General features: G+C 40.2%; 1 protein-coding gene across 15 annotated transcripts in view; it reads right to left on the reverse strand.

Annotated features, from left to right (window-relative positions):
* Nucleotides 1–486: 486 nt before the first annotated feature.
* Nucleotides 487–21,356, reverse strand: part of ubr4 (ubiquitin protein ligase E3 component n-recognin 4) — a 46,594-nt gene continuing 25,724 nt past the window's right edge. For 8 of the 15 annotated variants that reach the window (XM_053240771.1, XM_053240767.1, XM_053240760.1 and 5 more), the window contains 50 exons: nt 20,779–20,909; nt 20,507–20,684; nt 20,137–20,241; nt 19,322–19,477; nt 18,469–18,637; nt 18,108–18,312; nt 17,846–17,959; nt 17,318–17,527; nt 17,021–17,170; nt 16,413–16,640; nt 16,231–16,309; nt 15,470–15,685; nt 14,702–14,870; nt 14,424–14,568; nt 14,186–14,271; nt 13,598–13,685; nt 13,285–13,478; nt 12,932–13,171; nt 12,712–12,850; nt 12,484–12,609; nt 12,185–12,313; nt 11,424–11,767; nt 11,201–11,291; nt 10,602–10,686; nt 10,330–10,457; nt 10,111–10,240; nt 9,832–9,989; nt 9,625–9,734; nt 9,013–9,154; nt 8,831–8,912; nt 8,539–8,712; nt 8,319–8,440; nt 8,019–8,216; nt 7,831–7,911; nt 7,639–7,726; nt 7,426–7,553; nt 7,161–7,268; nt 6,940–7,059; nt 6,630–6,820; nt 6,305–6,478; nt 5,068–5,167; nt 4,716–4,934; nt 4,368–4,481; nt 4,121–4,263; nt 3,910–4,035; nt 3,631–3,825; nt 3,288–3,512; nt 2,839–2,929; nt 2,513–2,675; nt 487–1,748 (listed from right to left, as the gene is read on the reverse strand). In XM_053240771.1, coding sequence (XP_053096746.1) covers nt 1,684–1,748; nt 2,513–2,675; nt 2,839–2,929; nt 3,288–3,512; nt 3,631–3,825; nt 3,910–4,035; nt 4,121–4,263; nt 4,368–4,481; nt 4,716–4,934; nt 5,068–5,167; nt 6,305–6,478; nt 6,630–6,820; nt 6,940–7,059; nt 7,161–7,268; nt 7,426–7,553; nt 7,639–7,726; nt 7,831–7,911; nt 8,019–8,216; nt 8,319–8,440; nt 8,539–8,712; nt 8,831–8,912; nt 9,013–9,154; nt 9,625–9,734; nt 9,832–9,989; nt 10,111–10,240; nt 10,330–10,457; nt 10,602–10,686; nt 11,201–11,291; nt 11,424–11,767; nt 12,185–12,313; nt 12,484–12,609; nt 12,712–12,850; nt 12,932–13,171; nt 13,285–13,478; nt 13,598–13,685; nt 14,186–14,271; nt 14,424–14,568; nt 14,702–14,870; nt 15,470–15,685; nt 16,231–16,309; nt 16,413–16,640; nt 17,021–17,170; nt 17,318–17,527; nt 17,846–17,959; nt 18,108–18,312; nt 18,469–18,637; nt 19,322–19,477; nt 20,137–20,241; nt 20,507–20,684; nt 20,779–20,909 — 7,352 coding nt within the window. In that variant the 3' untranslated portion in view covers nt 487–1,683. The remainder of the gene's footprint in view (nt 1,749–2,512; nt 2,676–2,838; nt 2,930–3,287; nt 3,513–3,630; nt 3,826–3,909; nt 4,036–4,120; nt 4,264–4,367; nt 4,482–4,715; nt 4,935–5,067; nt 5,168–6,304; nt 6,479–6,629; nt 6,821–6,939; nt 7,060–7,160; nt 7,269–7,425; nt 7,554–7,638; nt 7,727–7,830; nt 7,912–8,018; nt 8,217–8,318; nt 8,441–8,538; nt 8,713–8,830; nt 8,913–9,012; nt 9,155–9,624; nt 9,735–9,831; nt 9,990–10,110; nt 10,241–10,329; nt 10,458–10,601; nt 10,687–11,200; nt 11,292–11,423; nt 11,768–12,184; nt 12,314–12,483; nt 12,610–12,711; nt 12,851–12,931; nt 13,172–13,284; nt 13,479–13,597; nt 13,686–14,185; nt 14,272–14,423; nt 14,569–14,701; nt 14,871–15,469; nt 15,686–16,230; nt 16,310–16,412; nt 16,641–17,020; nt 17,171–17,317; nt 17,528–17,845; nt 17,960–18,107; nt 18,313–18,468; nt 18,638–19,321; nt 19,478–20,136; nt 20,242–20,506; nt 20,685–20,778; nt 20,910–21,356) is intronic. The other 7 variants (XM_034311776.2, XM_053240773.1, XM_053240772.1 and 4 more) reach the window with 3 other exon arrangements.

Below are 21,356 nucleotides of genomic sequence, written 5' to 3' on the forward strand. Positions count from 1 at the left end.
GTATGAGAGCTGTATTTATTTCATCTGTGGCAGTTAGGAGGGGTGAAACAGAATTCCTTTGTATTTATCTTTGAATAGTGGTAGAGGATAATATGTGCACCATGTACCCATCATTTTTAACAAACTTAGCCCCCCTCCCCACCTTTTTTTCCTCAAAAAGTGCAGCTGGCAGCAGAAAATGACACCTTTCAGAAATAACCACTTTAGTGTCTGGTTAGTTTCTCAGGGTTGCAACTGTAATAAATTTCAACTGTAATAAATAAAAATAAATCTCTTCTATAATAAAACTTTTGTATCCAGGCAGCTATAAATTAATGAGTGAGTGTCTATTAGGTTTCTTCTCTGGATCATTCTATTAATATGTGAGGTAGTGAAACTATGACATAGTTAAAAAATCATACCACCATTGCACCCCTAGCTGCCTAGTTTAATTTTTCAATAATTTCCCATTCCTGTATTTACTCAGATGAAAAGGAGAGTCATGTGTGGGATTCTTATAGTTTTATTCATTTGAGATAATTCAAAAAGCGGACATTCAGCAACAGTTGAACATTGTAGCAGCGGGAATAGGCGAATAAACACTAACTGGATTCTTTTATTTATTTTTTTTTAAACTCCACACCATGCATTCAGCTCAGAGTACAAGATCACCCTTTACAGGTGTATATATACCGTGTATACATATAGAGATATTATGAATTTGTCACCAAGACTGCTTTCAGTGGCACCTTGCTTAAAAACAAACGCGCTTTGGGAAAATCTTGTCTGCAGCACATTTTGGTTTATGTTTGGGTAGCGGTGTTAGAAATAGTTCACACAGAAACAATTAGCCCACAAAAAAATCTAGTGTTGTAAACTGGAAATAAGAAACAAACACCCAACCAGGAAAACAAAGCAAAAATAAAAGAAAATGCTTCCAAAGTAAAGATGCAGGCCTTTTTATTCTTTTATCCCGAAAATCGTTGAGTTTCATTGTGAAAGGTAAAACCCCATTACAAAAGCATTCAAATTCAACGGGCATACATACCAAACAACTCGCATTCTCCAACACTTATACAAGGAGAGAAACCTCACACAAGCATGTTCAAAGTAGGAAGGCCTTGTCTTTCTCGCAAATTACAATCAAATCACTGAACACCGCAAAATGTCCAGAAACAAAGTGCATGACACTAAGAGATCAATTCACACTTCTGTGAAGCTGCTGCTCTTCACCACTGAGGAAGTTAACTCAAAAAAAAAAAAAAATAAAAATCAAAAGGGATAAATAAAAGCCACAAGTTGTTTCACGCAGTCATTAAATTCCCAAACATTTAAAGTTACTTGAACAAAGCACCTGCAACATGTTGGATCAAAACGGCATGGTCATGGTATGTTTCAGTGTTATTAGATGTTACAGAAACATTTGTAATAAATGCATTACTTGTCAGACTACATATATAATTTTCCAATTTAGGAGCGTTATAGTTGAAGATGCTGTAGAAGAACAAACCCGCGTGAATATCAGGAGGTGGTGGTGAATGAGAGTGGGTGAGCTGATAGATATAGGAGCCCAGAGCTTAATTGCAAGATGTCCCTGTGGAGTTGGAGTAGCAATGTCCAGGTAGAGGACAGGCTCCATGTTTAAGCAACGCCTGCGCTGTGCAGGCTGGACACACAACCAGGGAGGAGACTGGCTAGATATCATCAGGGAACAGAGTTCAACAGGTCCTGCAGGAAACCATCAGGGTCTGGGATGTCTGAAAGAAGCCCTGTCAAGAGACAGAAGAGGTTAAAAAAATGACTAGTTACTTCATCCTCAAGATGTGCTCATCAGAAAGTACCAGGACATATTGCTATTTAACTATGTGATAATATAATAATACTTCTGTAATAGTGTACTGTACAATGTTCTATATTGAGAGCTCTCTGAAAACCCCTCTTCTATACAGAGCATCTTATCTAGAATCCACAACCCTAGTTTTCCACTTGATGTTAAAATCACAATGTTGCATCTCAGGTTAAGCCACTTCTCAAGAAAAACATACCAGATCATGAAAATCAACACCAGTCATACAAGGACTGTTTTGTTAGTGTACTGTTATTACTGAAACTAATTTTCAGTTTACTGTCTGACTGCATCTGTCCATAATGAATAGTCCAATTTGGCCTTGAACCAAAAACAATTTCCAAAATGAACTCCGTCAAGATTTTATGTCAAGGAAAAATACATAAAATGTACATAGCAGAAGGGAAAAAAAAAAAAAAAAAAAAAGCAAATTCATGGAAAGAAGGAATTGTTTGTAATTTAAGCCTGTGTGTCATACGACATGATGTCCAGCAATTTATATTTTAATTGTAATCACGATTTTTATTTTCCTCAGTCACTTAAGCATAATTGATATTGGTGAGCTCAATTAAAATTAGTCATTAGCTAATATGACATATCATTTTTCATTTTATCTGATGCATTATACGGTCTGCTTGGTTGTATACTGTCTTAGTGTAACTTAAGATTGTATGTCTTTCCACTCACCTACAACATCCAGGAATTCTGCAAAAGAATCGGCAGGCATGAGCTCATCCTGGAAAGCCCTCAGTACCCTTTCTGAAGCCTCGTAGATTGGCATGTCATTGTGCCGCACATACTCTGCTAGCGAGAAGGACCAGCCTCCCTCTGTGTTACTGGTGGGCACTTTCTGTTATATTCACAGAGAAACATTAAATTAGAATAAGCTTTAGAATACATTTTGTAAGAATATATTAAAAAAAAAACTATATGTTGTTTTTTCTAGCCACAGGATTATACAGACTGATGTACAAATAATGCTTAGATATTTAAAGAAAAGCATGTATGCGTACCCTGAACATGTCATAGATGAGGTCCACCAGGCCCCAGAAGAGAAGTGGGGAGCGATAAACTGCATATTCCTTCACTGTTTTGTCTGTGAGTCTGTGAATTAAAGCAATGTTAATTAGACCAGTGAAGTCATTATGTCAAACAATGTATGGCTCATCTTACAACTCTTGCAAAATATTTTTTCCTAAGAAAATGCTAATTCACTCAGTCAGCTGGACACAGTCATTGCCGAAATTACAATACTGACCCTCTAATTTCACAAAGGCAACTCAGTCCTTGCCAACAAACATAATGATGGGTTTAAAGTTTTAAATATAATCAGATCTTTAATTCTGATCATTCTATGGAATGTAATCTTCAATACATAGCAGGATAACTGCTTGTATTAGATGCAAGTCTGTGGCATAACAAAAAGCCTTATTTTAAGCCCAGTCATATATCCTTTTCTTACTTGTTGGCGCCCCCTGGTGAGACTTTTCGTGCATGTGCCGTGACAAGCAGCCGGCGTAAGAAATCGATGCGTGTGGTTCTCCAGCGCTCAGGAGGGAGGATGTGCATGGCCAGCACAGTGAAATAGTGTGGCCCGTCCACTTCATATGAGCTCTCCACCCACTTATCACACGGCTGCTCTAAGAAGCTCTGCAAGTTCTTCTCCTCTCGTGATGTGGCCCTTGTTCTGAAAAACAAAGGTTGGAATTTCTAAACTATAGCACATGCACAGAATTTCACACATGGTGCTTGTCACTGGTTTAAAATGGTGTTGTGATTCTGAATCCAAATGCTCAAGAACATACGTGTTGAGGACGTAGAGGACAGTATGGATGATGTAGGGAATGAGGTGGATGTTGCTCTCGCGGCCTCCTCCCCCTGTGTCCACGCTGAAAGATTGTTCCATTGCAAAGCGCAAGAACAGCAGCTTGGTGTCGTGGATATTGAGCTGGTACGTGGGCTCTCTTTGCCCTGTGCATTCCTGCAGATATGTGTTGTGCCTGCAAGTGAATATAATAACACAACTCACTATGTAATTCAGAAAAATCAGAGCAATAGACACAGATGCAAAAAGTGTGGCCTACCTTGCCAGACAAGTGGCGAATGCTGATTCAGGGACGTGTGGCCCCCACACAGGCAAGAGCCCATTGCACTTGGTGTTGGCGTTCTGTAGAGCGGCACTTTCCCACTCCTCACGCCCACGAGCAAGCCTGACGCAAAGATCAGAGACATGGGTCAGGCCAAAGTCTTGTTAAAATAAGACAATAAGAGAGAGAAATAAGTTTGTGTGTGTACCGGACAGCAGCAAGGTGGCAGTCATAGTGGACTATGTTAAAGTGCGAGACAGTGCTATAGCCCTGTTGCTTGCGGGGTTTGTTCTCAAACTCCTCCAGAGCCACACGCTTCGTAAACGTGTAGATACCCAGGACCTTAGTCGGCTGTGCAGAGAAACACTAGTTACTTTACACACGCAAGACTAAGTGATGTTTTGTGATACATAAACCTATAATTATAACCACAAGTGAGAGCTCAGAATGCGTACCTGAAACTTGTAACCTTCTCGGCAGATACAGCAGGTTAGACCTGGCTCCTCTATAAGCTCCTCCATCTGCTTCAATAAGGACGTCTTCGTCACAACCTGCCCCTTCTCATTGGTCTGGGGAGAAAAGAAAAAATTCTCAACTCAGAGACAAGGGTTGTAGAGTACATGTCAAAAAAAAGTGGATTTCATTTCATAATTATAAATTAAACAAAGTCAGCTTTAACCAGAAACCTTTCCTGATAACCAAAATTGTTCTAACTTTATGTTTCCTGTCTCCATTTTTTTAGCTGCATGATGTACATAGCAACAGTAACTAAGCATGGGTGGGCCATATTGTGAGACACTCACAGTCATTCCTAATGTGCCCAGAGCTTTCTGCCTCATTGCCATAGCCATCCGCTTCTTCTCCGCTCGAGTCTCCCTTCGAGCTGCATCAATTTTCAGGTTCACTTCTGCATGCTCCCTCAAAGCTTCCAGAAGGTTCTCAGCCAGAGTGCCTATTCCCTCATCACTTGACACCTGCTCTAGCTTGTGCAAATTACTTATAGAGTCTGTTCCAATCAGCATCTAAAGAACACAAGAGAAAACACATGGTGAGATCCCACACCATCTTACTAAAAGTGAAATAAGTGAGCAACAGCAGATCTATTCTTGAGTAAGGATAAAAAAATTAATAATAATTAAAAAAAAGCAACTATACCTGTGTAGGGGGGTGCTGGGTGGCCAGACCACGCAACAGTCTGAGGATAAAGGGAAGGGCTGGTCGAGCAAGGAACTTCTTCCAAACATCTGCATCCAAACTGTAATACATACAGCAGGTTAGCAAGGGCTATACAAAAGAAATTAAGAACTACAAGCAGTAAAAGCAGGGCTTTACAGTGTAGAAATATTGTCGCATATGCTAGGAAAAATTTCTACTGTGCTAAAACCACAGAGTCACGTCTCAAGTCTCTAATCTCAAGTCCAAGTCAAGTCTTAAACTGTCAGTGTTAGATGTAGGAATGTTATTGCACATCAACATTGGACATTGCTTCCCTTTAATTATAATACACATCATACAATGATACAGATTTTTAATGTTTAAATGAGCGAGGTTTATTGGTAATATCAATAATCTCAAGTCTTACTGCAACATACTCAAACATCTGCATAACAGAGAAGCTGCTTATGTTTTTAATCAGGACACAAATTAACAAATTATTTTTAAAAAGGTACGTCATGACATTAGTTTTGGGAAGAGAACATTCAATAGTTTCATTGGGGCATGTGAGTGTATGCAAATATGCAACATTAACCAACATTTCAGTAGCTGTGATAATGCTAGTGTCCTAATACTTGTTTTCATCCTATCTATCATATGAGGATCAGAAGATCTGCTTTCTGTATACTCGCATTTCGGATTGTTTTAGAAACTGGCCATTTGAATTATTTTCTCTAACTGTGAAACTGTTGATAACAGAGCTGCTTCCATAGTGTTGGTGTTGCCATATCAAACCTAACAGTGCTGTAAATAGCACTGATGTCAGTTATGTTACTTTAATTAACATTTAATTAACTTTAATGTGTGAGAGCCGATGCTCATAGTTTAATGTTTTTATTCAGAATGGAAATGTCGTAAGTCTTCAGTCTAAGGTCACAGTTGGGAGTCAGTCACATGCCAGTCTGAGTCAAGTTGCAAGTCAGTGTGACAACGTGACTCGAGTCCAAGTCACTAACTCGAGTGCGCTGTCAAGTGTTCATGGTAGTTGACCTTCTACATCCTTAAAATGATGAATCATACCACTACCACCTTTAAGCAAAATTATTTTGGACATTTCCTCCCAGTACAAAGTCTCAACTGGTTAACTTGCAGCTTAAATTTGCAAATCTTCTAGCAGCAGTGCTATGCCTCAAAAAGTTATTAAACAGCCCTGAGAAGTGAGGTAAAATGGCCATACTTTTTGGCACTGGGGATATGTTTCTTCATGTAGTCCAAAGCACTTTGGGTGATGCCCTTCTGGAGGATTAGGTCTTTTAGCTGATGGCCATTGCTGTTGTTTTTGATTCCTGCTGCAATTTTACAGAAACAGTCTAGGAAGACCTTATCGTCTGCATTGTGCTCCTCATCATACCTATATAATAAAAAAAAACAAAAAACAAAACAAAACAGTCAAACAGTGAAGCCATATTGGTGGTATGTCCAAACTTTTTTTTAACCATCCACAAACTGAACTTGCTCTAGTACATCACAAGTAAAATATTAGACACAATTGATTGTTGTACTTGTCAAAACTGCAGCAAGGCTTAAAGCGTTCCACCAAGATGTGCATTTTCTCCAGTTCTCCAAAGGAGAGGTAGGGAATGATGCGGAGGAGGCCCTGTAGAACGCTGGGGTTGGAGCGTACAAAAGTAGTGTTGATCTGGTCCAGCAGCATCACCAGCTGGTCCTTATCACCCGTCAAAAGCAGGTTACTCTACAACACGAATAAGAGCACAGTTAGAGTACGTACTTTAAAAAATCCACACAGCAACAGATTGGGAAGACCACTGACCTAATAAATCTCTTATGTACGTGACAGATAAAATGGCTCACCTTGTCCTCAGACAGAGTCTCAGCATTGGCCTCGTCCAGAATGATCTCCATGATGCTGAGAACCTGCTCTGCTATAGATGCCCCTCCACTGTCCTTACTCTCCTGCTCAGCTACCAGTGCCTGACAAGTACAAACACAAAACTCAAAACGGTGAGTTTAAACCTGTGTACACATATTTATGCTAATCTCAAGTGCTCAAACAAGCAGAATGTGTTACCCACCAGGTTCAACGTGCCCAGCATAACGTTAAGTGTGTTCATTTCTGGTTTAACCAACTGCTGTCTGTTGATTTTTACTTTCACACAGTAACTAAACAGCTTCAACAGGACCTAAAACAGTGAGAACAAAGTTAAAGATTCTAAAACTTGAATGTAAAGTCTAAAAATATTTACACACTGGCAATTTTATTATATCCAACATACAGTATTTGGACAATGTTAAATAAGTTAAATACAGAGGATAAAAAAAATATATGTTTTTACTTACTGTGAGTAGATGCCTGCCCTGTTTGAAGTCCTTGATTCCAGACAGTCTGTTTAGCATGCACTCCAATCCACCACACTGTGCCATAACCCCAGCCATTTTATACACCTCCTCATCATCCTCTTCCTCATCTGTAATTGGAGGAATTAAATAATCAGTTTGTAAACATAAAGCTTATGGAAGGTCTTCTTATGGCAGGTACTAATGTTCACATACCTGTGGTAGAGTCCAGAGACTCAATAAATTCCTCTGTGGCATCACCCAGAAGGCCTCTCATGCGGTAAATGATTCTCATTGGTTCACCCTTTGAAATGGGTACAATGTTAGTCTTTTTTTCAAAGCCAAAGCAATCAAAAAATGACAAAAAAAAGGACAAAAATGAAACAGTGTAAAATGTTTTGATTTTACCTCATTGGTTGGGCACCAGACCTTCTTGTAAACCTCAGCCACAGACAGGTCCAAGCTGATGATCTTGTTGTTTACAAGAAGCTAAACAGACAAAGCATTCAAAAAAATAAAAGAAAATGGCTTATAACTGTCATTGAAGACACCAACATAAACAACCTTTTCTACAAGTTTATGTCTGCATTAGCTACCTCCATGCCACTGTCATCCTCTAATAGTGCCACAAGGTCACAGTCTTGACAGATCTTGTTCTTGATGTCCCTCATAAGTGGACCAATGCCAGGCTCATTACTACTGTAGGGGTTTCCTGGCATGCGGCCCTGCAGAAAGTCCTCCTGCTGAGGATCCTTCTCCAGAGTCACAAAGAACTCGGTTACCTCATTCTCCTCCTGAGAGAGAGAGAGAAAAACAGCATTAGCAGGACTCTTTGATGAAAAGGGAATGTCCACACATCAGAGTGTCTCACAAAAAGAGACAGAAGAGCCACTCACAGGATAAATGATGCTACAAAGCCTCTCGAAGATGAAGACAGGAGTGCGGTAATCATCAAGGTTGTATCGTTTCGCTGTCTCGATGCACACTGCCATGAATGCCTTTGTTTCAGACTCTGTTCCTGCAAATATAATGCAACTGTTAGCACACAGGCATAAAATCCAGCAATCCTACAATCCAGCAAGCTGAAAGACTGAGCCAAGTGTTATGGACAAGTACCTGTGGTCATGTCCTCCAGCATCTCCAGCAGCATATCCTGAGTTTCGTCAATCAATTTAGTTCTCTGTACCACTAGCTTCCTCAAGCAGAGGTATCCATTCAGCACGGTGCCCACTAGCCGGCTCTTAAAGTGCCGTTTAATAGACTCTACTTCCACGAAGGAGGACAACAGGCCTAAGTAGACATAATTATAGATATAGAATAAGTCAATTTCATACTTGAGCATAAGTAAAAGCATTCCTAGATATTCCATAAGTAAAACCACACAAAACTGTAAAATTTTCTTCCTTACCAGTGAGACTCTTGAGTGCATATCCTTGCTGCAGGTCTGTGCTCAGTGTTGCTTCTTCTAAGGCTAGTAGATGGGCGATTTCCTGAACAAATAAAAAGAAAAACATTAAATGAATAAATATGAAGTAACAAAATAATGGATCTAGACGATGTACTGGTAAACAAAGCTTTAGCTGTTGTTACCTTGGTGATAAGGTTGCCGATGTAAGGGAGAACACCACGGGCTGCCAGGTACACCTTCCAGTGAGCAGGCTTAATGAGCTTCTGGTACAGAGCCAGGTACTCAGCAGCACACTCTCCTGCAACACTTAGCTCATCCAGGTAACTAAAGGACAAAAGTTCCGCTGAGTTACATATACACCTGAAGATAGTCCATACCTATGATCCACCAAATAAGTCCCATGCCAAATCTGATTTAAATCCCTATTTAACAAGCCAGAGGAGACAGAGGCAAGGCCCCAGACTCAAAAGGAAACCCACCTTGTTCTGGGTGCCACTGGATAGTGGGATTATCAATCATTTCTCTAAACTATGTACACTCCATATTAACAGTATAACAAGTGTATTGGTGAAATAAGTATTAAGTGGTGAAATACCTAGTATTAAGTGAATTAAAAAGATGTGTATGAGAGAAACAATGGGTTTGCACATACTGTGAATAACAGTACTAGGTCAAAGGACAGTCTTTATAATTACAGCAGGAATTATTAGGTACAACTGAAAGAAAGAAAAAAAAAAAAAGCAGAAAGATTTGTAAAATACAATATCTCTCTAGATGGGTAATGCCCACTCTACCTTGTGAGAAGGTCCAGGACCTGTTGTTTGCGGCTGGGAATAGTTGTCAGGGCCTCTACGATGGTGCATGCAGCTTGTCTTGCTGCCTGAGTGGCTGGGGTGAAGAGCACCTGAGAAAACAGATGATTCCATAAGAATGTCTCCCAAGCACTTGTGACTGAATTGCAGATCAGATGCACCGGCAGGATGGACAGATTGAAGCCTTACCTGTCTCAGCCAATTGTTGTGTCCCAATTTGAGCAGGCGAGGAAACAGGCCCTCTGATCTAGACCTCATGAACTGTTTCCATTTCCACACATACTTTTCCATCAGGTACTGCCTCCTAATCTCCGCCTTATTTAAAGGCTTAGAGGCAGTCTCTTGGCCTGAAATGGATACATGCATTATTATTATTTTGATGCTTTGTAGTCTTATAGCTCATATAAAAAAAAATTAAAAATCTTTGAGCGGTATTAATAAATTTCAGTCTAAATGAATGACACTCACATCTAGCAGGAAGGCACTTTTTCCAGGCGTCATATGCTGCTTTGGGATCCTTCTTGAGCCAGAGCTGGGCTTGGGCATGTATCTCATTGCAATATGGTTTGACTGTAGTCAGAGATTCAACAGCAGCATCCTAACACGGAAGAATCACCACATTAATGAGAATAAATATACATAATATAGAAATATGATCAAAATCATTTTCCAAGTATTCTACAATACCTTGTTTTTCTTGCTAGTGGGCGAAGGGGGTTTTATGAGTTTCTGTAAGATTCTCAGGCACATCAGAGTAATATTCTCCACCACTACCGGAGTCTTTATATTGACAGCCATTAGGAACAGACTCAGGGCTGAGGACAGCAAAACAGGCTGCTTTAGTGCTTAATCAATGAATCAGTTAACATTAGTGTACAATTAAAAAGATGTCTGTTAAAATATGTCAATAGGAGTGGATACTGTCTATCATGATAAGATACAATAATGAGAGTACTCACCACAGCGTAGCCTCAGCTCCCAACAACCTCCTTCCTTCGCTATGGAGTCAGTGAGGAGCAGCATTTCATACTGCAGACTACTGACCTAGAAGAAAAATTTACACAACCATCACAAACATATATTTTATTTTTATTATGCATGTGTATATCTAGTTCGTCGTTGTTCTGTTCATTGTTGCACTACGGAACGAGGCACTAAGGAAAAACATTTCACTACATTAAATCACATGTATGTAATATGTATGTGACAAATAAAGAGGCTTGAACCTTGAGCAATTTTTCCACACAATTTTTCATGCCACTGATACAACTGATCTGGCAAATTTTAAGATTTGCTTAATATGCATTATGAATTGTAATTGACTTGCTTACAGATAGGAGGCAGTCAGATATTTTTTAAATAATTACTTTTAAAGCTGAAAATTTGTATAGGGTGAGATGGTCAGCATTCTGGGATCAGTGTAAGGTATGCAGTTTTTCTTTTTTCCAACTGTTTTTGATTTAAAAAAAAAAAAAAAAAAAAATCAAATTGTACACTGACAAAACTAGAAATCCTACTGAAAGCTACTCAGAATCCATGAAACAACAGAGGTTCATACCAGGTCTGGGTTTGCCCAGTGTCCCTTCAATGCAGCCGACACCTTCGCAATGATGAGGTCATTCATCTGCTGAGTGGCCTCAGGGTGATCTCTGGAAATTAAATGATCAACAGAAACCATTTACTTCAATACAAATTCTTAAGGGTTGAATATCTAACGAGCAAATGGTAACTGCTTTCCAAAGGCAACAAAAAATTAGGCATATTTTTGTTCATGTCTGTACCTTGTGAGCAGGCAGATGAGTTGACGGACTTCCTCTCTCATGGCACTGGTGCCACGGCGAAGGTTGTACTCAAACAGCTCTCGAATGAGGCCCTGCAGTACCAGGATCTGTCTGATGGCGGTGTTGGTGGCCAGTGCACGCAGCAAAGTGATGCAGTGACCTGTGACTGCAGATGCACAGCCGTAGCACTTGGTGGAAGATGTGTGACCACAACCGAGCACGGAGAGGGCCCGGTATTGACTGGCAGTAAATGTGGGTTGGGTGCTGCTGCGTGAGGACTTGGTAACTGCCTCACGTTGCTGTAAGTCATACTCCAGCAGCTCTTTGCGGGATGCAAGCACTTTCTGCAAGGGGTAGATAATAACACATTACAAATCAGCTCAATCAACTTCTCTATTCCTTTCACATGTCAATTTTCCAAAACCTGTTTTAAAGACAATAAAATTTTTCCTGTATTGAATATTAAAATGGTAGATATGTGAGTTCTATAAAGTTCTTTTTTCCCCAGATTCTATAAACAAGAAAAATGGAAATTCCCATTTTACCTATTCATGCACCTGATCCTATCACATGTTTTTTTTAAACTCCAGCCTCCCCATTTCTGCAGTGACCAGATTTTTGCAACAGTCTACACACTCAATTTAATTATTTTTAATAAAATTCCTTAAATTTGAGAGTACTACATATGAATGGCAAAAAACAGAATGGCAAAAAGGTGATTTTGGTGATGTGTGAGAATGGAATAATAGATTTTCTCCTACCTGTATGATCTTCGAGAGCTCGTCAAATGAGGTTTTACAATCCCCACTGTATTCCTGTGCCAGTTGCTGAATGTACCTGTTCACACTAGCTGTAGAGCTGCCCAGGCCTGCTCCTGCACCCGTGTCATCCTGATTAAACAACCCATCATTAGTACAATACATATGTGTATTGCACTTGCGAAGCACTTCAACAATAACGCAGTACATCATATAACGGCAGCATGCTAGGTGTGACAGAAAAGTACAAGTTACACTCTTTGAGCTTGTTGCTGAGTACTGATGGTGACGTGCTGACTGACCTGAGGTTTCTCTGGAGCAGCCTCATTCACCTTCGACAGCAGACTCTCTAGCTGAGGCCGATGGCCCATGAGTTGGTGATACACACGGTCAGCTTTGTCAAGCAGTGTGTTGATGTTGGTTACAGCCTGTACAGAACAAAGAAAAAAAAGCAACTTTATTATTAATGTTCTTTCCTGTTTTAAAATGGAAGAAATACATAATATTTGTGCAAAGACAGAGTATGTTGCCTTTTTCCTGTCTTCCTCGTTCTCAATGGGATCCACAGCACAGCAGGGCTTTGCATAGAGCATGAAATCAAAGCGAGCATATTTACAGAAACCACAAGCATTGCACAGGAAGGGGTCCTTCTCATCATAATTAATTGACCTATTAAAAAAAAAAAAATTATGTTAAACATACAGCTGTTCACTGATGTAAAAGGCTGCCTTATGTAGGACATCTCTGTACCTGCACTTGTGACACTGGTAGACGTTTTCTCCGCAGTTGCCACACACTCCTGGGTTGGCAGGTACAGATGCGCTGCAGCGTGGACACTGCAGGGTCTCTGTAGATGCCTGGTAGTTCTCATAGAAGTCTGAGAACTCAATCATTAAATTGGAGGCCACGATGGGGAGAGGCAAGTCAATCTTCACCTCTGTCTGTCCAGGGGTCAACTGCACCCTCTTAGCTTTATGCCAGCGGGCAGGCCTACAGTGGATTCAAGAGAGACATTATATGACTTAAATTATACTAACCAAAGATATCACATGATTTGACTACAGAAAAATTTTTTCTTGAAATTTTTAATTAGCTATGCTTACTTATTCTTTAGCTCCACGATGGCCTGAACGGTCCTGTTGTTGTAGTACAGATTAATAGTGCGCACCATTTTTGTTCTTTTGAGGTCACCAATCTTCACAGTTACTTTACTGATAGTGTGGCTGCCAATTAGCTTGACTACTTGCTGTGTGGTTGTATAACGGGTGTCCACTTTGATAGAGGACAGTTTGATGTTCTGTCCCCAAAAAAACAAACAAACAAACAAAAAAAACAGCACAGTGAGTAGTGAATAAGCAATATACATCATTAAACGTAAAAGACTGCACATAAACTCAAATGCACTGCCTGACTTACAGAGAAGGGCACTTCAGGATTGTTGCATACTAAGCAGGGATCACTTTCAAGATAAAATCCATCAAATTCCACCAGGCCAGAAAGGGTACTAAAAGTAGGGGGAAAAAAGAAGAAGAAAAAAAAAATCATTGTTCCCAGATATTATGACAAATTACACATTATATATAAAATACATCATGTACACTCACTGTCCACTTTATTAAGAACACCTGTACACCTGCACATTAGAGTTATCTAATCAGCCAATCATGGGGCATCAGCACAATGCGCAAAAAAAAAATAAAAAAATCCAGATACAGGTCAAGAGCTTCAGGTAATGTTCACATCAAACATCAGAATGAAGAAAAAGTATGAGCTCTGTGACTTTGTGATAAATGGGCTGGTTTGGATATTTCAGAAACTGCTTATATACTGGGATTTTCACACACAACAGTCACTAGAGTTTACACAGAATGGTGTGTAAAACAAAAAACATAATAGGTGTTCCTATTAAAGTGACCAGTGAGTGGATAGATAGATAGATAGATAGATAGATAGACAGACAGATATTTACAATGCACAGAAGGACAAAATATCCTGACTACTTACTTGTAAATGTTTGAGTTGGGATGATTAGTAAGTATGTGGTTTTGTGCCCTCAAAATCTCAACAGCTTTTTGAGAGTATTCCTTCAGCTATAAGGAAGAAAGAATAATAAAATATTAAGAGAAATTTCTTTCAGCTGCAAAAAAAAAACCAATAACAAATGTATTTATCAGTAAGAACATTATTATTTGCATGTTGCAGAATGAAGTACACTTATATGGGTATTATTAGTGAAACCCACCTTCTTTTCTGTTTGAGGGGTTTTAAGTGAGAAATAGCCCAATAGGTCCACAAACTGAGCAGCTTTACGGCCATAGGCAGGGAGCTCAGGCCAGATAGCCCAAGTCAGGTCTAGCAGTAACTCCTGATGGGCTTTGGTAGAATTCCTATAAAGAAAACATTTGTTGTGACATAACAGACTTTTAAATATCAAATGCAGCTACAATGAAATTAATGCGAGAACAATCATGAAAAGCAGTACCATAAAGTGGGAGTATTTATGTTACATAGGCTATGTACCTGTAGATGTGCAGAGCCAGGCAGTGGGCTTGCCAGCGCACAGACGAAGAGTTGGACTCCAGCAAGAAGCAGCGCAGGAACTGAATCAAAGTTTCTTTGTCTGCAAATTTGTTGAGCTGACTGACCAGAGCACTACACAGCTGATCCTCCTGACTGCCCACTCCCTCACCTGTACAGGGCAAAACAAGATGCAGAAAAAAGACAATGCTGAAGCAACACATCCTAGTACTCACAAAAGAGAAGAGCAATGAGAACACATGCTTCCTATTTAAAGTATTATGTTGTACTACAATTCTTTGTTGGCACTCCAGGCTTCTGATCTAAATGTATTCCAGTTCCTCCTCTTTGGAAAACAGGCATGTCTGCAGTAAAGTGACCTTATGTTAATAACAGTGTATACTTAACACGAAAACGTATTTGGCAACTTTTAAATCTCTATTAACATTAATAAGAGGGATAGCATGGCACTTGAACAGGAACCCAAATTTTGGATGGAAACCAAAAGCTTTTCTGTTACAATACAGTAAAGACAGAGGTAGAGGAAGTAATGCTTATTGCTTCTCATTTTTTAGTGAAAGATGTGTTTATATCTGCAAATTCTGGCAGGGTAGATTTTGCCCTATGTTCCTGACCAGAAAACTTTACCACTCCATTGCACAATAATAATTGAAGGTTAATATCTTACCAAGTTCCAAACACAATAAAATGCAGCATTACACAAAACATACATCAAAGTTATAAGTTATTCATGGGAGAATTAGTGATCACCTTCTTTGTCTTTCTCTTTGTCCTCCTTTTTGCTCTTCTTGCTGGAGGACTTGCTCTGGGAGGATTGTGAGGCTCCAGCCCCTGAAGAAGAGCCTCCAGATGAGGAAGCAGCAAGAACTTTACTACCGCACAGTGCACAGGAGAGCAGCTGAAGCAGCACTGGGGAGACACCCTCATCCACCAGGAAACTCACTTGCAGTAGGAAGTACAGCACAGCTGCCAAGACAGACAAAGACAGCAAGACTTTAACACTGCAATAGAACCAGGCTCTATCAAGTGCATAAAACAAGGACACATCTTATTTTATTTGTTTGTATAATAAATAGAAATGTAATAATTTTATAATAAAATGGAACGCTTTATTAAAAAACACCAAATGTGTAATTGGTAATATGGAAGTTTTCTGTGAGGAGACATTTATTTAGCATTTCTGGAAGGAATCTCCAGAGTCAGCATGTGGCAACAGTCAGCAGGAAAACTGTAACACTGAATTTGCGACACGAGAAAGTCTTCAGGACAGAGGGCTTTAAGGTTTCTTGGTAACATTACAGCTGCATTTTTTGTCTTATTATCTTCAAGACAGGACAGTGATGAAAAGACTGTTTATAGCTCCTTTAGTGCAAATGAAAACAGGAACTAAATTGAGGATGTTCCACAATTTTATACACAACCATAAACAGATAAAGTATGATGTGTTGCACTTTAATAAAAATTGAAGTGGGGGGGACCCTAAGACTGGGGGGACGGACGCTAAGACTTACAATCATCCTTGATACAGAACTTCTGCCAGTTGATGGTTCTCTGGGTTGCTATTTCAGCACAAGCTTTCAAGTGTTCCATCTAAAGCAAATAGACAAATCATCAAAATGTTAACTCCAAAGCATTATCACACCAGAGAGCAGACACAACCAAAAACAGAATTCCCTATGCCCTTCTCACTCACCAGACTGATGAGTGTGTCATACTGTAGTGCAGAGCCAGAGGTTGCTGTAACAATGCCTCCCCTGAGGAAGATGCCCTGCTCTTCCAGAAGCTTTTTGATGCTGCGAACGTGAGAGTCTAACGTATGGAGGTCTCGCAACTGGCGATACTTCTCTTTTGAACCACAGATAAAGAGCAGCAACTTTCTCACCTGCCTCCTCACAAATGGAGTCTGTTGGATCATCAGGTACTGCACAAGGGCAGGACAGAGGAGTTCAGATGGGTCACCATTAAATATAAGCACATAAAAGTTGAATATGCATGCCAATATTATACACTATATTGACACCTGATCATCAAACTCATATGTTGAGGTCAGGGCTCTGTGCAGGCCACTCGAGTTCTTCGACACCAACAATGTCAGGCAAAGTCTATATGGACCTGGCTTCGTGCATTGGGGCACCGTCATGGTGAAACAGCTTTGTGCCCCTTACCTCTGGTGAATTGAAATCTTAATGCAGTGTGGCAACAGTTTGCGAAAGGCCCACATATGGGTGTGATGGTCAGGTGTCAGGTGCTTATACTTTTGGCCATATAGTATATAAGCTGAGGAGGAAATGACTGAATTACCTCAGATAGGAAGTAAAACCAACAGTGATCAAAGATGGGGGGTGGAATGCGGGGGTTTGTGTCAGCAATCTTCTTGATCTGGTAGGGCAGCCGTAGCACCATTTCAGTGAGTAACTGGGAGTATGCTTCAAAAACATCAGCAGCATGACCCTGAGAAAGCAGCACAACAGGCTTAGTCGTTTTCCTCCCTAACTGATTATGTTTTAGCATAAATCTCACTTTACATGAACACTTAAATCATCTGGTAACAGCTAAAATCAGACAATCATTAGATTATTAGAAAACAATTTGTATTACCTTGACATACTGCCTCAGGAAGAATGGGCTCATGTCAGGTGGAGAAGAGGAGGTGTGGGGTTTGAGGAGCTGACTGGCAGCTGCTGGTTCCTCCTCTCCCTGCTGGGTTTTCCAGAATTCTAGTAAAGACTTTAGCACATGCAGACAGTAGTCTATTGCTCCCAGACTCAACAGAGCAGTAGCCGTTGCATTAGAAATGAGTGAGGAAGACTGCAGGATAAAAAAAAAAACATAATCATGAACATTCTGCCTTTAGGAAATGTCACTTAATAATATGGAATAAATAGTCTGAACAATACAAAATCCAGTTTGTTATAGACTTTGGTGTTAGATTTATGTTATTTAAATCTATAATATATAGGTTATTGTAAAAATTCTGATTAGTGTTCAGTAAAATGAAATTTGACAGGTTATACCAAGAACCTGAAAGGTAGTATATAAAGGCAACAAACCAAACAGAATGAAATGTGTTATTTGCAGAAACATGTGCTAAATGTGAAATAAAAGAAACCCGAGTTGCTAGGATACCTCAGAGGAAGGCTTGGAGCCAGACTTTGTACGTGACATGAAGACACTAAGGAGCCTCATGATGACCAGATGTACTTCGTTTATAGGGCTGCGCTCATTCTTCTTTGAGACATCCTGAATGGAAACATGGAAAAGTTCAAAGTTAAAACCTGGTAAAGTTTGGGAATATGGTAAATATAAATTCACCAAGTACCCTCACTTTCTGCATTCACTATGTGAGAGAAGAAAAGAGGGAGAAAAAACCCAACCAACTTCTACTGACCTTCTTGTGCATCCCAAGCTCTCCAATGAGCTGAGCCAGCAGGTCATCTAGTGCTCCTTTGTCCTTCTCATCTTCTCCATCCAGGTCAGCTGTCAGCATGAGAATTACCTGCATGTATGGAATGGCACGTACTCCACCCACACAGTGCAGCTGAGGCAGATGCTGCAGGAGCCGCTCTAGTAGCATTAACCGTACCATGTGCAGCCTAAACAGTGAGGTACATACAGAATTTCCAACACAGATTAACTGCTGAGACTGTAATTTTTTATGTAAAATATACATAAAAAAATCTATATCTATATATTAAACATGTCTATTGTATTTTAGTGCAGTGCTGCTTGGTGTTATACAAAGGACAGACCTATTGCTAGTGTGAAGATCCCCCTCGTTTTCTCCTTCTCCTTCAGATCCGTCTCCCTCCTGCTGGGCCGTGGTGGTACTGATGGCTCCAGTGCTGGAGCTCACGCTGCCTGGCCCTGCATGGTGGCCCTCGACTGTGGTGTCCCCATAAGCGCTGCTGCGCCCAGACACTACCAAAAAATTTTAAATAAACAGATTTTTGAGCCTTGGGTTCAGACAGCAAAATCATGGGAATATAGTCATAATCCTAATTAGAGCCCACATTACGCCACAACCACTGAAGAGCAAACAGCTCAGTCATATCAGCCATAAGCCACACTTCTAGTGATGGCTATATAGTCTGGTAGGTTTAGTTTTTCAATGTGGCCAAGAATTATCTACTTTTTGCATTTGATTACAATGGCAAACAGCTAACCACATGATGTTTTTGTTGTACATGTAAAGTGATTGTACAGAAAGTGCGACAACAAAAAACAAATCTCAATGCTTAAAATAAACTTTTCATGTAGTTTGTCAGAAGTGCAGGACTCTCTCAATTACTTGTCACTAACTGCTTAAAATGAAACACTCGAATAACTTAAAAGATGGTATGGTATGTACCTCACAAACATTTTTCCAACCCAGTGACTAAACTTTGCTTCCCTGTCAAACCACTGAAACAAAACGGTGGCAAAAATCCACCCACACAGATAGCGATTGAGACTGTAACCAGCAAGACTATAATAGTTATAGCCAGCCAAGTGTATAATCTATATACCATCTATAGACCGACCGAGGCCAAGACTACTTAAGCAGTTATAAAGCTTTAACATATCCAGTCCCTCACAGTCTGCTATCCAAAAAATCTCCCTCACCATTATGTTCTCCAGCTACTGAGTCAATGGCGCTGCCTCCACTCTCAGAGCCCACACTGCCCCCGTGCTCGGCGGGAGAGGTGCGCAGCGTGGAGCCGTCTGTGGCCGCTGTGCTCCCCTCATCATCCGAGGCTGGGGCTGAAAGTATAACCAGAGCTGTTACAGGAAAAAAACAGCAGGCTTTGCAAGGGGGTTTTCTAAAGGCACAGGCAAAGATATACAAACAAACAGCCATTACAACAATTACAATGATGCCAGTGTCTACTATACACTCAGCTGCTGATTTATTAGTTATAACTACCTTGTATCTACACTTATGGCCAATTTTATTAAGTACATATAATATAAGTGCCTTCTGTAAGTATACAATTACTGACTATATTACACTCTTCCCTGTCCATCGGTAGAAAGAGAACACATACCCACCTACATAGCAAGTTTACCTAATAAAATGACTAATTAGTGTAGCTAAGAAATGAGCAACTGAGTGTATGTGTAAGAGTCTACATCTGAATGTTCTATCCCAGTGCTTCATAATCTTGGTCCAGGAGTAACCCCTGCACATTTTGCCATTTTACCTTCTCTAACTCACCCAGTTCAACCTAGTTCAGCCTAGTTAATGAGCTGGGAATGCTCAGGGGAAAAAAGGCAAAATGTGCAGAGCCAGAGAACTCCAAAACTCAGATTACGATTTTTTATTTATTTTTTTTTTTTTTTGAGAATCCCATGAGAAATTCTTACTACACAACGAAGGATTTACTTTACTATGAATGTACCCAAGAAAAACACTGCCGAGGACAAGTAGGTGCAGTTACCTGATGCAGTTGTGTCTGATAAGGTGCCTGCGTCCAGAGAGGAGGAGCTTGGAGCTTGGCCAGAAAGGCCCAGACTCTGTAGTCCCAGAGCACTGCTGCTGCTACCTGTAACCGTAACATACGCAGACACACACTTCAGAAACCAGACTGTGATATAGCACCACATTTACCTACAGGCCATTTACATTTAGAAAAATATTGCAATTCTTCCACCTTTTTTGACAAAGACGAGATTAAAAAAAGCCTCAATTCACAAGACCACCTTCAGAAAAATACAGAAATACAATCTCCCACACATTATACCAGGATATGAGAATTCCTGTATTCCTAAGCATGTTTGTTGGAACAATCATCAGTTTCAGATTTTAACCTTGCTGATCCTGTTGAAGACTGAGAGCTATAGCCAGCTCAACCATGGTCTCATCATCAGCATCAGGAGGGATGTCCAGCATTGGGGGGAAGCCCTCTGCCCCAGCCAGCAAAGCCTCTAGAGGAGATGGGTTTCCATTGTTCACGTTCTCTGCTGTCTCCAAAACCATGGACTCGGACTGCAGGGACAGACAAGAGAAAATTACATAATAACTGCCTTTTTCATAATGATATTAGTGGCTCATTTAAGAACCCATGAGGGCCAAAACTCACCACCATCTCAAAATCACCGTGATCCACTTCACTTTGCTCTTGGCTCTCCTGCCTGCCGCTGTCTCCTCCAGTCATACCAGAGGGCTGCATTTTGTCATCAGCATCATCGTCGTCTTCATCATCTTTATCACCTGAGAGATTAGAAGGTAATTACCCTATGATAAAACGCTGTTACGCTACAAGGCACCACTGCATGCACAAAGAATAAGAACATTCATGTTGCTGATGATTTGACAGTGGGAATGAATTCATCAACAGCGTCGACAGAAATGCCTCCACCACCAGCTAATCTAGTCGTTGCAAGGGTAGTTACTAATATGTATGCCTGAAACAACTAATATGTATGCCTTAAAATATACTTCAAATAAGAAGAAAACTATTGATGAAAAACTATTTCAGACATTTGACTCTGCTGTGAGCTTGACACTGTTTGGGTCAATTCCAAAATCTAATTTAATCTAATCTGCTGGTCACAACAAGAACTCCAGAAAATCTCGAATTGATGGATGAATGGATGAATAGACAACCCAAAAACATAATACTAGCGGTGGAGGCATAAATAAAAAAAGAGAACGCTA

The sequence above is a fragment of the Pangasianodon hypophthalmus genome, chromosome 16, assembly GCF_027358585.1.
Source record: "Pangasianodon hypophthalmus isolate fPanHyp1 chromosome 16, fPanHyp1.pri, whole genome shotgun sequence".
Taxonomy (NCBI): domain Eukaryota; kingdom Metazoa; phylum Chordata; class Actinopteri; order Siluriformes; family Pangasiidae; genus Pangasianodon; species Pangasianodon hypophthalmus.